Source organism: Triturus cristatus, chromosome 3_1 (assembly GCF_964204655.1).
Source record: "Triturus cristatus chromosome 3_1, aTriCri1.1, whole genome shotgun sequence".
In the NCBI taxonomy this organism is placed as follows: Eukaryota; Metazoa; Chordata; class Amphibia; order Caudata; family Salamandridae; genus Triturus; species Triturus cristatus.
The window spans coordinates 367,731,086-367,745,541 of NC_140583.1; the positions used below are offsets into that span (position 1 = coordinate 367,731,086).

Below are 14,456 nucleotides of genomic sequence, written 5' to 3' on the forward strand. Positions count from 1 at the left end.
GTTCTGGGCAACTGGATCGCATTCATGAGGGCTGCGTTGTCGGGCAGTGTGAGTGGTATTTCTGGGTATAGCATACTTTTCACCACCTTAAGTGTATTTATTTCCCAAAAATGTTTTTACCCTTTAACGGGGCAGTTTAGGATCTTTGTCTTACGCCATTGTGAGGTACCTGTACCGACTCCACGGCATCCTCAACTGGTGGACGTTAGTAGCGTCGGGCGTATTAACCTGAAGTTGCCTTTTACCGCCTCCTCTGCTTAGACCGCTGCGTAGCTCCGTCAGGGCCTGTCTGGGGTCGCTCAGCCGCATGTCTCAGGTCCCTCTTTAATGGTGACCAAGCAGCAGGGGTCTTTTTTTGTAGCTAACATTTTTCCCCTTCTTGATTTTAACCCCAGGCTCAGGATTTGATCATTGCTTCTCCTGCACTGTCAGCTTTTGGAACTCATCTCTCAAGCTCCACGCAGTGCCCCCTTGGGGGATCCTCACCATTCGCTCCCTCAAACTCAGTCTCTCCAGACCACTTTCCAAAGGCGTTATGTTATGTCAGGAGTTTATTAGGACATTATTTATTGTGGTGGGGATGGATATGTCTGGGGCAGTGTCGCAGGGGGTCAGCTGTAAGTCCTCTTTACTCTTTCATTAGTGGTTCATCACACTTCGGATGGGAGACTACTCCTGTGACCGCCTTCTACTGTCTAACCCAGGTTCCACGGGTCAAGGAGTGTCTTCTGCCGGTTGCTCTAATCCTTGATTCCTCCCACATCAATTGCTGCAGTGTGTTTCCGGGGTCCTAGGGCTAGGGTTGGGTCCGATCAACTCTCCCCCTTTGGTTTCCTTCTGTTAGGCCCCGGCCGAGTCTCTCTTCTTTCTTCAACTCTTCATCCCCAGGAGTCTGTGCTTCAGCAGTTTCGAGGCCTGAGCACGCTCCATACCCTCTGGGCCAGGGGTGCTTCACTTTCTCTCTGCTGGACGTCCCCGCCACTTCCTTGACACTGATCTGTGTTGCGCAGGTGGGAAATCCGACTAAAATCGTTCTCAGACCGAACTGGACCACGTGCCGCACAGCAGCAACCTGGTGCCCTGGGGCAGGCGTGCCCCGGCTTCCCCGTACCTGTCTCCACTGCTCACTGATGAGGCTGCACCGCCTAGGCGCAGAAACACTTCTCGCTCTGCGGGCTGCACTAGGAGTTTTCTGTATGCGGCAATAATAATTTTAATTGTTTCTCTTATTTCCCACCAAGAATTATGGAATAGTTTCTTGGGTAGTTACTTCACTATTACTAGCTTCCCCCCCCATATTCTCCTCTGTTGTTGAACAAGTAGTTTAAAATGTTTTCAAAGATAATGTTACCAAGTAGAAGAAACAATGAAGACTGAAAAAACAAGATTTGTAGGATGTACAAATTAAATTGAGTGAGGCATTCAATTTTGATCTTGATATATTTGAACATCCGTATCATTATTAAATTTTGTTCGCAATTAAGAAAACTGTAGACGGAAACCTATATCTTCGATGCTCAAGAGTGCCTTCAGTCAATCCGATTTTATTGTATATTCTGCTACCTATCCTGCATTTAATGGTGAAACGAAAAAGTTCTTCTTTTAATTACTTGTAAATTTGTTTGATTCCTATTTTTTGTACCCAACTTGATCTACAGACAGTAATTGAAAATTGTTTCTGCCTACAACTCAGTGTAATTTCCGATTTGTTTTGTACATTTTATCGAATGCTATGTCTAGCATTAAATGTTATAATGATGGTAACTTGATTTTTCATAGCACGTCCTGTCATGCACCTAGATTTAAGCAGATCACACCAGATGTCAGCAGCAAGTGTGTAGTCTCTGAGCCATTTTGTCCAAGTACAGGGCTTAATTCACTAGGCTTCTTCTGTGGATAGTTGTAGTAGCTTACTACCAGATAGATGTGGCATTCTCCTGAATTTTCAAGACTATGACATATTCTGATGTAGCCTACGTTGTCTCCAATGGGTAGGTGACTTGAAGTATATTTATTTTAAAGCCTATTATAGCTTTTAAATTGCTTTGTTTATTAACTTAAAGCTCAGGCTGTTTTGTCTTTTCTTTTTTTACAGGTATTCAGATATGTCTGGGAACTCAAGTGACAGTGAATCCTCCTGTGGCTGGACGATCATTAATAATGAGGTATGTTTACTACAATAAATCTCATGTAGGCAAATAACTCCCAGAGAATTTTATGAAGCTGTGTATTATTTATTTTCTAGAGTAGAAGTGCTGGCCATTTGAATGTTTCAGTAGCATCTTTGATGCTTTGTTAGTGTTTGCATGTCTGTTTTGGTTAGTACATGAAATGGGTTAATAAACATAGACATGTGTCTTTTCTTAATTCTTTGATCATGTTGGCCATTGTGGTGATCAGAAAGACCACTATCATTGAAACTGATCTACATTAAATTATTCCCAACAGGTTTTGACAGTAGTCCTCTTTAGATTTGAGACGATTATCTTGAAGTAAATGTATTATTGTATTTCAGCATCTTTTATTTTAGCGTAGCGATAACATGTTTTCCATCTTTGTATATGCTACAAAGGTTTCAAATTTTGCATGCATTTCTAACACAAGTAGAAAGAAAGTGCACAAAATATGCTTGTTATACTTGCAAAGGGCATTTACACAAGTGCAGTTTGTGCACAGCTTGAGAATTGTTCAGGAAGAGGTCCGTCCGTGTTTTCATCGTGCCTGGTCTGAGCAGCTTAAGGCCGGGCAGACCTCATTAGTCCCCTGCTTGCACTGTCCATGACTACAATCCTGCTCCGACTGTACATTATTGTAATTCTATATTTAGCGCCCCTCTTTTAGGGGTAGCAAAGGAATATTTGCATGTGAGAGTAAGTTCTCTAACTTAGCTGTCATCACCCACATGATAGTATCTCACAGTAAGGGTTTCTATAGGGAGGAATTGTTACCATCAACGATACCACTCGATATAATCTGTCTCACAAAAAGGTAACCGAATGGTGTATTGTGAAAAACCACAACAACAAGTGGAGAGAGGGGAAAAAAGGGGGGGAGCACTTATGTGTTAAGACGAGAACCCTCACTCACCCTAGGGTGACATGCTTCATCTTTGGGCCCCCTCTTCACACTGGGACCGCAAAGTACCCAGTTTGGACTGCAATTCCCCCGTATTAGAGGAGCGCAAGGTGTTTTTCTGTCATCCAATCTAGAGCTATGAGTGAGGGGCAGAGTGCAAAACAAAACGTAGCTAAGTGTGAGTTAAAACTATCTACTTGTGGGCAAGGACAGGTTAAAATAAGCTACGTGAAAATAGGGTTATGGATATTTCCCTATTAGAATCCGGCAACATGTTTCTCCCTTCATAGACCAAAAGGTTCTTGGCATTCTAAGGACAGTTCTCTATGTCACTCTGCTCTAATTGTCTAAAAATAATGATACAAAATGAATACCATACTTTTACTAGTATAGGGGTTATCAGTGGTACCAGCTTCAAGTCAGGTCCACATGCAGTTCGAGACTATTAGTCATACTCCACCTTCATTAGTCCCTTCATAGTGGGTATCGGGACTCTGTCTCCTGTCTCCCACTGCATGAATGAAAGGCTTGAGGGGCCCAGATGAAGCCAGCAGGCGGCCCCTCTTCCTACACTCACATGTGTTATGGGAGTCATTCAATACATATGTATGCAGTGCTTAAAACGTAGATAGGAGAAACGGAGAGGGAAAATTAGGGCAACCCTTGCTGTCACCTCCCAGCCAGTAACATCATGGAAGCCCCTGTTGTGAATTTGTTTTGTGCATGTTGGGCTGCCACTGTTGCAAACTTGAGTTTGAGATGCGCGCTTCATCCATGACAGTGTTTTGTTTTAGTCTGGCCTTGGTTGTCTAGTTCTACCAAGATCACAACCGGTGCCAAAACGGGCCCCAACTGGACTGACTCGAAACAAGGCAGTTACAATGTCAGAGTGGCTGATACGTTCACAAAGGCAGTTGAAACTCCAACCGGGCCAACACAATCGCCATGGCAGTTGCAGCCTCAACCAGACTGACATAGTTACCACAGCATTTGCAGCCCCAACCGTCCTGGTGTGTTCAGCTCGACTTTTCATTGTTTTTGCATGAAACCGCCTGAGAGACTGAGGCACCTTTTGCAGAACATGTTGCGCCTAGCATGCATCTTTCTCTTGGTGTCCCTGTCTACTGACGTCCTGGGCTTCTCCTCCTGGACAGTCTATCCTGCTGCAGGGCCAGACAGACTCCTTTCCTTCTGCCAGCAGGCAGGACGCCTCCTAAACACTAGACAGGCCTATTAGCTCTTCAGGCCGAAAGTGTAGACTTCAGGTGATATCTTTTCACCTCTCAGAGGGTGACTGCCAGGAAGATGGAAGAGTGACCATTTCTTGGTTAGTCACTACACTTTTACCAGCCCTTATTACACAGCAGTCCTTTGAGTACTCTGCAGAGCACCCCCTTATTTAGACATCATGGACTTGGAGCTGGAAGAAAGTGGACTGGCTTATGTCCCAATTTTATACAAATTTTTTATGCAGGATGTGGATTCACTGTCTGAAACTTAAGAATCGGTTTGAGGGTGGTTCTCTGTCAAGTGTCTTTCTTGGGCTACTTTCCAGACACAGCCTTTTTGTAAAGCGAATCTTCTCACAGCAGGTAGCACTGTCTCCAGACTGGGGCACCCACCAGTGCCTAATTTGAGCACCGTCACTTATGACAGTCTGCCACAAGGTGGCGATGATTGTATAATTCAGAAAGAAGCACAACAACCATTGTTTATTAATTCCATATACATTAAAATGTACTGACACATGCCACCCAAGTCAGTCTTACAGCTTTGGGGGCCTGGATGGTCTGAATTTTCAGGCTTGTAGTTGTGTTGGTGCTGTCATTGCCAGCGCTCGCAGTAGCAGTTGGTGGTGCATGGTGCAGTGGGCTCCTGACGCGGCCCTCCTACTTATTATTTTTTTTTTTACTGATTAATCACTGGCACTCACAATATGGCACAATGAAATATGAGGTATCTGCACCTGGCTATCATCAGCTTCTCTGAAGCAGTAATCTGGAATAGAGAAAAGGATATGCCTGACCTAGTTACTTCCTCTCGTTATACAACAGAAACCGCAGTTCCGCCCTTCACTCCTACCGTCGACCAAAAGGCAGTGCTCAGGAAGAGCTTTTCAGCAGCCCCTTGCTAACAAAACCTTCATGGTTTTTGCAAAGGTAGCCCTAACTCCATCCTCCTCACTTTAGTGTCTGTATCTTTACCCTCCAGCCAAATGAATGCAGGCAATCCTCTTCCAGTGTCTGAGAAAGCCATCCTCAACATCCGTCTTGTGCCATGCCAAACCAGGGGCATCAAAGATGGAACCCACTGGCTTCAGAACCCAGACTCACTCGCACAGAGACTCCTACTACTGCACGTGATATCATGCACAACACCTAGGATACATGCTTGCCATTTAAAGGGAATTGTTGCTTCTCGTTAGCATATTGCACATAGAAGTCTTCAGTATTTGATACTGGTGGTAAGTAAGGAAACACACATTTTCCTATAGAATTAGTACTTGAGCAAGGTTTATACCCATAGAGCACACTTTCCTTTGATCACAACATTGTGGCGCTTTGTGAATCCCTCGGCGTATCCAGGCTAAAACCCAAGTAAAATTGTTGCTAAGTGTCACTATTTTTCCCTTGTCCTCACTACTTTCAGTTTATTCTTTTTGCTAAAGATTTTCTTAGGTTTTACAAAAATATCCCATTATCTGTTGCATTTAATTAACATTAAGCATGTGTTGTTGTAGTGTAGCCTGGTTTGTTTGTCAGTAGAGTTGCTCAGTAGGATTTTCTTTTGGTGCCCTTACAGATTTTAGCATTTGTTTTCAAGACATAAATTGTGTACGTTTTATTTGCGAGGTTTAAGCATTTCACTCGCTTTTTATTTTTTGTTCTACTAAGACCTTGCCTAACTTGAACCAACCTTTGTTCATTACCTTTCCACGAGACACAGAGCCCCCAAAGAAGGCAGCGTTGTATTATACAAATAACCCCTACCCACTTAGAATATGACATTTATCTTGTTATTTTTCTTCAGATACTTACTCTAAAGAACCTATAAATAATTTAAATATATAGTAATATAAATAATACCAGTCCACTGACACATCAACTTAAAAGCTGTCATGATTTCTGATTCTTAATATTCATTCCTCAGTCAGTGTGACAGTTAGAAGATCTAAGCCCTCAAAAGGTCAGACGTCCGCTCAAGGACTTTTATGAATGTAAAAATAGGGAAGATTTTACCTAGCTCCATGGGAAACCACTTAAGTTAATTTTGGGCAAGGATACTTTTCAATCCCCACTTTCATGTATAGTAATTATTAGTAACTTCTATTTGTTTAGTGCTTGCATTACATTATTGGTCCTTTTTATGTCGAGCCTGGGCCGCGCATGCGCCGCTCTACGAGGCATGCTGTATTAAGGTACGGCATAGAAGCTCCACCCATTTCCCGTCCATCTTTTCAATTGGATCCTGTTACTGTCCTTGCGAAATTGTTGCTTTTCATTTGTGAATAGACTTAGTAGTCCCTCTTTGGTACCGCCTTGTCTTCATTTGTAACCTCCCATAACGATTGGACTTTTTACTTACGTTGGTACACGGTCTGCTTTACAAGTCGGTGAGCACTTTTTTCTTTAATGATCTTCCCCTATTCCAATCCCAACATTGCAGCAGGCCGCCTGGTTTTATATTATTTGTTTTTAAATTGTAGTGCGGCCCGCTTTAACTATAACGGCCGGGCTTATTTGATTATTTAATTTACAGCGCGGGCCGCTTTCACTTTAGCAACAGCGCTTATTTATTTATTTAATTAACTGCACAGGCCGCTTTCACTTTAGCAGCCACGCTACAGATCCTTTTAAATGACATTTTTTTTATTTGCTTTGGGAGAAAATGCACCATATGCGGTTTCACTTTAATTTTGGCTGCGCGCCTTTCTTTAGACACTACTCGCTGTAACCTGAATACGGCGAGCAGCGTCTAAAGAAAGGGACGTGCCCACCATTAGAGTGGTCTCGCATTTGCGAGAGTTTGAGCAATTGGCATTAATATGACCATGCCTTTTATATATGTGTTACTTTAAAAAACACATCAATAAAAGGCTTTGTCATTTACAATGCCAATAGCTTAAAAGCTGGAAAATGCGAGACCTATTGCATTGAAAATGCTTGTATTCTTTTATCTGTAGTGAGCCATATCAGATGAGCTCAGTACAACTGAATACGCTGTTAGCTTGTAAGAGGACACCTTCTGATTTAGCTTGCGTGCTCGTAGGTGAACACGGAAAATATGTTATTTAAAACAAAAATATGACGTATTCGTCTATCCGGGGGATGCTTTTGAGTCACCTCCAAGGTCAAAGCTTTTGTTTTGCATAACATTAGGAATAAGCTTTGCTGCAGTGGTCCCTTCCTACCATATATGCTTCCTACTCGGCTCCTTCCTCACCTTCTGACTCTTCATTCTATCGCCTCCCCGGGATTTCTAACTCTCCTCCCTATTTCTCTACCTGCAGCTTTGTGTCTGACAGTCAACAGTGCCTCCTTTGCTCCTCCCACAGCGACTCCAGTACGTCCTTTGCTCCTCCCACAGCAACTCCTCCCTTTTTTCGGCACATCCATTTCATCGCTACGGTCAGTCAGTTCACCTATACACTTGTCTCTCCCAAGGCTACTCTCAATTTACCTCCAGGTCTTTCCCCACGCTCTTCAGAGCTGGCAATGGCGCTGACGTCCTCACCATATAAGTGAGTGAATTCCACAGACTTGGGATTCAGACCATTTGTGAGTACGCGGGACAACTTTGATAACTCGTGTGCTGCTTTAAAAAAGCACATAAATAAAAGGCATTGCCATTTACAATGACAACAGCTTAAACGCTCGCAAATGCGAGACCTACTGCATTGAAAATGCTTTTTCAGTATTGTAGAGGAAGTGTAATACTTCATTCTTTCAATAAAAATTATTTTAAAAAAAGAACACAGAATTAGAACATTGCATAAGTATTTTGGCGCAAAAATAATACATAATGACATTAGCAAATATTATAATAAGAAATAAATAAATATGTAAGAGGAGAGGCAAAATAAGGTTAAAACCAAATACATTAACGTAATAAAGGAGTGTGTTCCATTAGAGAAGATGTTATATTTGAATGATTTGATATATGAAAGAGATAGAGACAAGAATAGAGAAGAAAGAAAGAAGAGAAGAAAGAGGGGAAAGAGAAAAAGGAGAAGGGAGGGTTAAAAGATTAGAGTAAAAAATGGATGTTATAAGAAAGATGAGTGTGAAGATAAAAATGTAGTAAAAGGTAACCATAGTAAATCAGATTTAATATTTAAATAAATAGAAGAGTGAGAGACAGAAGCAATTCTATGTTAATCACAAATCAAATTCCACCATAACAAAAAGGATATGTTAGAATTGTCTTTCCAACATGTTAATATAAAGGCAATAGCAATAAAGAGGTCGAATAAAATAGTTTTAGAAGGGAGGTGATCGAAATCCGTAGATGTGGTACCTAAAAAGATATTCTGAATAGCAACTGGTACATCACAAGTAAAAATCAATAAATATTTCGACCATATAGCTTTCCAAAAGTCATAAACCTTGTGACAATAATAAAGTAAAGGCATCAACGATCCTTTAGAGGAAAGACATGACCAACATAATTGAGAGATAGAATGGTCAATTTTGTGTAGAAAAAGGTAATTACAACTCTGTTATAAATAAAATATAGGGACTGTGTAATATTGGCAGCTTTGGAAGTTTAAAAAATCTTTTGCCACATTCGGTCCCATTTATAAACAAAGTGTTTGGGATAAGTCTTGTTCCCAAAATAACTCAATAGGAGATTTATTCTGAGTGCTAGTAGGTGAGGATAAGGTTCTATATATAAAAGAAGCACTTGGAGTTGGGTCAAGGGGAGTTTGAAATAGGGGAGTTACAGGAGTAAAAGAAATAGGAGTAGGGTTGGAATTAAAGTTATGTAGAAAGGTTTGGAGAACAGGAAATAGTGTATTATATTGATGAATACAAGAAGGTTACATTTCTCTTGTAACTGGGGAAAGGACAGAAGCGAATTATTAACCAACAACTGATGTACATAAAATGTACCCTTTTCCTTCTAGTGCTTGTAATAGAAAGATTTGTGGTGGAACTTAATATGTTTGTTAAACCATATGGAAGAGGCTAAAAAGGATTGATAAGGATCAAAACCTTGGGAAAAAAGGGTATGTAGAAGATGGTGAGGGCATTTTAAGATAGGATATTTGGAAATGAAAGTACAATTGGTCATAAGCGTAATATTCTGAAACGAAAGTCATTTAACAATGAACGTTCGGAGGAGGAGCCTAGCGCGCAACCAAGATGGCCGCGTAGGCTTACGGCTCCCGAGGGCCTCCGCAACCTCCCACGTCTATCCTGACTTAATCCTGGTTTATTTGACGGGCTTTTGCAGATGAACTTGCGCTGAGGTGTCACCCGTTTTCCGAATTCAGATCGAACGCCGGGACCCGGAATGGTTGCACTCCGAAGTTTGCGGCCTGCTCTTGCCTTGGTCCCGATCTCGAGCTGGTGAAGTGCCCGGGTACGAAGTGAACAACAGAGGCTGGCTGGGCTTGCCCTGCCACGGACCCTGCACTTTCACTTTCGTTTTCAAGCTTGCTCTCTGATATCGGCCGAGAGACTCTGGTGTTTCAGAGGGGCGTGGACGGCGAAGTGTCTGGCCTGACTCTCGGATTCTACATGGGCTGACTGTCGGCGACGGCTGTGCTCAATTGAATTAGCTACCTGGTCCCCTTTTTTCCTGGTGCGGGCGGGTGCCGGCCTTGGTGGCCTCCGGACGATGGCAGCGAGACTAGACGGAGACAAGTCGAAACCCAAGTCAACCCGGAGGGGTGCCTATACCCAGGTCAATAACATAGATCGATATGCGCAGGCAAAGGGATCCCCTGGTGGCTCGCATAAATCGCCTGAGAGGTCTAAGGAGGTCTCCGGCCCATCGTCGGAATTGACCCTGCTGGACGTCATGGGCGCCATTGAGGAGATGAAGACCGCTGTGGGTCAGCAGTTTGATACCCTGGCTCATAAACTGGACGCGGTCCTGATCGATGTGAATTTGGTCAGGGCAGACCTGTCCAAAACTAACGAGCGGGTCGACTCCTTGAGTCAAGCGGCGTCGAGTCTAACTGTGGACGTGGCCGCCCTGGAGACGGAGGTCCGTAGGTTGCGGCTAGCCAGTGATCTGACGGACCGTCGACTTGAGGACTCTGAAAGCAGGGCTAGACGGAACAATGTTCGTATCATTGGAGTGCCGGAAAGATCGGAGGAATCTGCTGCAGATCTCTTTGTTGAGGACCTGGTGACCAATCGTCTCGCGCCTAAGGGACTGAGCAAGTTCTTTGCGGTGGAGCGGGCCCACAGGATTCCGGGTGGTGCACCCAAGGTGGGTGCTCCCCCGCGGCCTATAATCGCCCGACTCTTTAACTTTCGGGATAGGGATGCTATCCTTCAGGCGTCGAGGGTTGCCGGGCCGCTGAAGTTTGAGAACTCCAATGTCAGCTTTTACCCGGACTTCACGCAAGCGGTCCAGAAACAACGGCTGGGTTTTTTGGGTGTCAAACGGCGCTTGAGGGACATGGAGCTGAAATATGCGATGTTATTCCCGGCGAGGCTGCGGGTTGAGTTCCAGGGTCGTTCCCACTTTTTCGACCGTCCGGAGGCGGTTGGAGACTGGTTGGATGCCCTGCCTCGGGGACAGGATCAAGACGGTCGGATGGCGGAGAGCGGACGGGATTTGGTGGAGCAGGATTAGAACTTGGTTCCTGGTGATGGACTGAACTGGTGACGTTTTGTACCTTGGCTCAACTGGACCCTAGATTGGCACAATATGCCCTCCAAATGCCCGGGGGTTGTGGGGAGCTTATTGGGGTCCTTTCCTCCTTCTGGGGTTCTTTTTGTGGTATGTGTTAGGGCGACAGGCACACTGCGAGTTGGGGGGGCTGTTTGGGCTCAAGCAGGGGTGCAGGGAGGGGGGAGTTGTGGTTTGGGGATTGTGGGGGAGGGGGGTTGTTGGGGATTGTTTGTTTGTTTCGCAAGGCAATGTGAAGTTCTCTGCTGACTTATCCGGGTTGTGCTTTCCGGGATGTGGGTATCATGCACGGGAGTGGGATGGGGGGTAGGGGATTGAGAATCCTTTCGTGGAATGTGAATGGACTTGGGGACAGGATCAAGCGCGGGGTGGTGTTGCAGTTCTTGAAGCGGATTTCGCCCGACATTGTTTTCCTGCAGGAGACACATTTGATTGGGAACTCCTTCCATGCCCTAAATAGGAGGGGCTACCGCCTTGCCGCTCACTCTGGTTTCACTTCTGGCTCTAGGGGAGTGGGCATTTTGGTTAGGGCCTCTCTCCCATTGGAAGTTGATGAGGTGCTTCACGATGATAGGGGGCGCTATGTGGCACTGGTGGGGAGATGGGAAGGTAGGACTATCTCGCTCGTCGCTGTGTATGTGCCTCCGGGGTTGCAGACGGCTACATTTGCTGATTTGGGGCGTTTGGTCCTGGGACTCCCTGGGGGGGTTTTGGTGTTGGGGGGTGACTTTAATGCCGTTGTCTCCGGGTTGGAGGACCGTCACCCCCCCAGGGATCTCCCTAGGGCTCAGGCCTGGTTGGGTGGCTTTTTGGACACTTTGGGACTTGTAGATTGCTGGAGATTGATGCACCCGGGTCAGGCGCAGTATACCTTTCACTCGGGGGCCCATGGGAGTCTCTCGAGACTTGATCACATGCTTATGCCAGCGATCCAGGCTGGGATGATTGGGGAGGTGCGTCATTTAGCCCGAGGTATTTCTGATCATTCCCCTATATGGTTGCAACTGAAGGTTGTCCCTGGGGCAGAGGGGAGAGTGGCACCCATTAGCCCCTGGTATCTACGTAACCCTAAGATCCGCGCGGAGCTGGTCAAGTCCACTGATCACTACTTCAATGATAATGTGGGGTCGGTGCCGTCGGCCGTCTCCCTATGGGAGGCTTATAAAGTGGTGATCAGGGGGCAGGCCCTGTCCCTTATCTCCCATGCTAAGAGGTGCGAGAGAGCAGAGGTTGTTCGCCTGGAAACTGAAATAGCTGAAATGGAGGAGGACTTGGAGCGGGGAGTTACTGATGAGAAAGTGCATGTTCTCAGCCTCAAACAATCAGATTATAGAGCGCTAGTCACGGAAGCCGCTAAAGGGATGAGTAGAGAGCAGCAAGGACGACTGTATGATGTGGGGGACAAGGCCGGAAAGTTGATTGCTTGGTTGGATAAGAAGGAGAGAGCGAGCAGGGTGGTGCCCGTTGTGGAGAGAATGGATGGAGTGCGTGTGACTGACCCGGTGGAGATCGTTGACTGCTTCGCGGCTCATTTCCGCGGGGTATACTCTCCGGTATCTGTGCGTTCGGAGGAGGATTCTCACCTGTTGCTTAGAGACATTGCATTGCCAACCCTATCGGAGGCTGATGCAGTATTGATGGAGGCGAAGTTGTCGTCAGATGAAATCGCTCTGGCCACTCGCTCGATCGCATCGGGTAAAGCGGTGGGTCCTAATGGTCTTCCCATCGAACTATATAAGTTGCGTCCCGATAAGATAGCGCCGCATCTTCGGGACATGTTTTTCGCGGCACGTGCGGCGGGCTTCCTCCCCCCTGACCAACGCCTCGCCAACATAGTTGTGATACACAAAGAGGGGAAGCCGCGAGATCGCTGCGCCTCCTATAGGCCCATTTCGCTACTGAACGCAGAACCCAAAATTCTGGCTAAGGTATTGGCTAATCGACTGGCTCGGGTCGTGGGCGACTTGATTCATCAGGATCAGTCCGGTTTCATACCTCATCGGAACACCGCTCTAAATTTGAGGCGGTTGCACGGCGTGCTGGCTAGAGCGGAATTTATACGTGAGCCGGCCATCTTGGCATCTTTAGATGCTACTATGGCGTTCGACACTTTGGAGTGGCCATATATTTGGGCCGTGTTGGCGAAATTTGGGTTCGGCCCTGAATTTATTGTTTGGGTAAAATTACTATATGCTGACCCTCTGGCTCAGGTGGTGGTGAATGGTAGGGTGTCGGCTCCCTTCGCACTGGGGAGAGGTACGCGGCAGGGGTGTCCGTTATCACCCCTTCTCTTTGCACTTTCTTTGGAGCCTCTCGCCGCCTGGTTGCGTTGGGAGCCGTCGTTGCGAGGCATTAGATGGACGCCGGAGTTTGAAGACCGTGTCTCCCTTTACGCGGATGACATCCTTCTGTATCTCACCTCCCCCCGACAGTCGCTGATTGTATTGGTGGACGTACTGAATTCCTTTGGTCGCAACTCCGGCCTGGTCATCAACTGGGCCAAATCGTGTGTTTACGTCCTCTCGGGTGAGGCCCCCCTCCTGCCACGGGATTGCCCTATCCAGATTGCTACCCTGGGGTTCAAATATTTGGGAATCTTTATCTCACTGGATCCCGCGGTCCGCTATGAGCGAAACCTTCTCCCTCCCCTCCAGCGATTGAAGGCCGACGTCGCGAGGTGGCGACGACTTCCGCTCTCGCCACTTGGACGGGCGGCATTGTTTAAAATGATGTCACTACCTCGCTTCTTGTACGCTTTGCAAAATACTCTAGATGTCGTGCCAGCCCGTTATTTCCGGGAGGTGGAGGGTCTTCAGCGCCAACTGTTTTGGGACGGGCGGCCGCGGATTGCTCTCGCCAAGTTGACGCTCCCTTGGTACGATGGGGGGGTCGCCCTCCCCGATATTAAATGATACTATTGGGCGTCTCAGTTGGCGGCGGTGAACCACGGGATATATACGGTCCTGCCTTGAATCCGGCCTTCGAGATGGATAAATTTCTGCTCCCGGGTGGGGACTATAATAGGGCGCTGTACTCGGTGACTCCGGGCACGCGGTTGACAGGACCCACGCAGGTTGCGGTACGTGTGTGGCACGCGGCGAATGCTGCGATGGGGTGGAGGGATCGCTTGACTCGGGCGACGCTGTTGTATGCCTCTGAGCGGTTGGGCTGTTTGTGGAGATCGAAAGGCTTTGAGAAATGGGATATGATTGGTATATGTAAGGTGGGTGATCTTTGGGCGAAGGGGTCTTTCAAAACGTTTGAAATGCTTAAAACTGAATATAAATGAAACGATAGAGAGTACTTCCGGTATGCTCAAGTCTACCATGCGCTGTGTTCGGTTTTTCCAGACGTTGCTGCTATCCCCGAGTACTCCCCACTGGAGGATAGAGTGTTGGATGGCTACGTGCCCGACAGCACTATTTCTCTGATTTATAAGAAACTCATTAATGATCGCGCGGACTTGCTGCTCCGTCTGCGGGACGCATGGACAGGGGATGGCTTGGAATTGG

General features: G+C 46.3%; 1 protein-coding gene across 2 annotated transcripts in view; it reads left to right on the forward strand.

Annotated features, from left to right (window-relative positions):
• Positions 1 to 14,456, forward strand: part of CCPG1 (cell cycle progression 1) — a 436,684-nt gene that overhangs the window by 122,824 nt on the left and 299,404 nt on the right. For both annotated transcript variants that reach the window (XM_085644140.1, XM_085644141.1), the window contains exon 2: positions 2,096 to 2,165. In XM_085644140.1, the coding sequence (XP_085500266.1) occupies positions 2,106 to 2,165 (60 nt within the window). In that variant the 5' untranslated portion in view covers positions 2,096 to 2,105. The remainder of the gene's footprint in view (positions 1 to 2,095; positions 2,166 to 14,456) is intronic.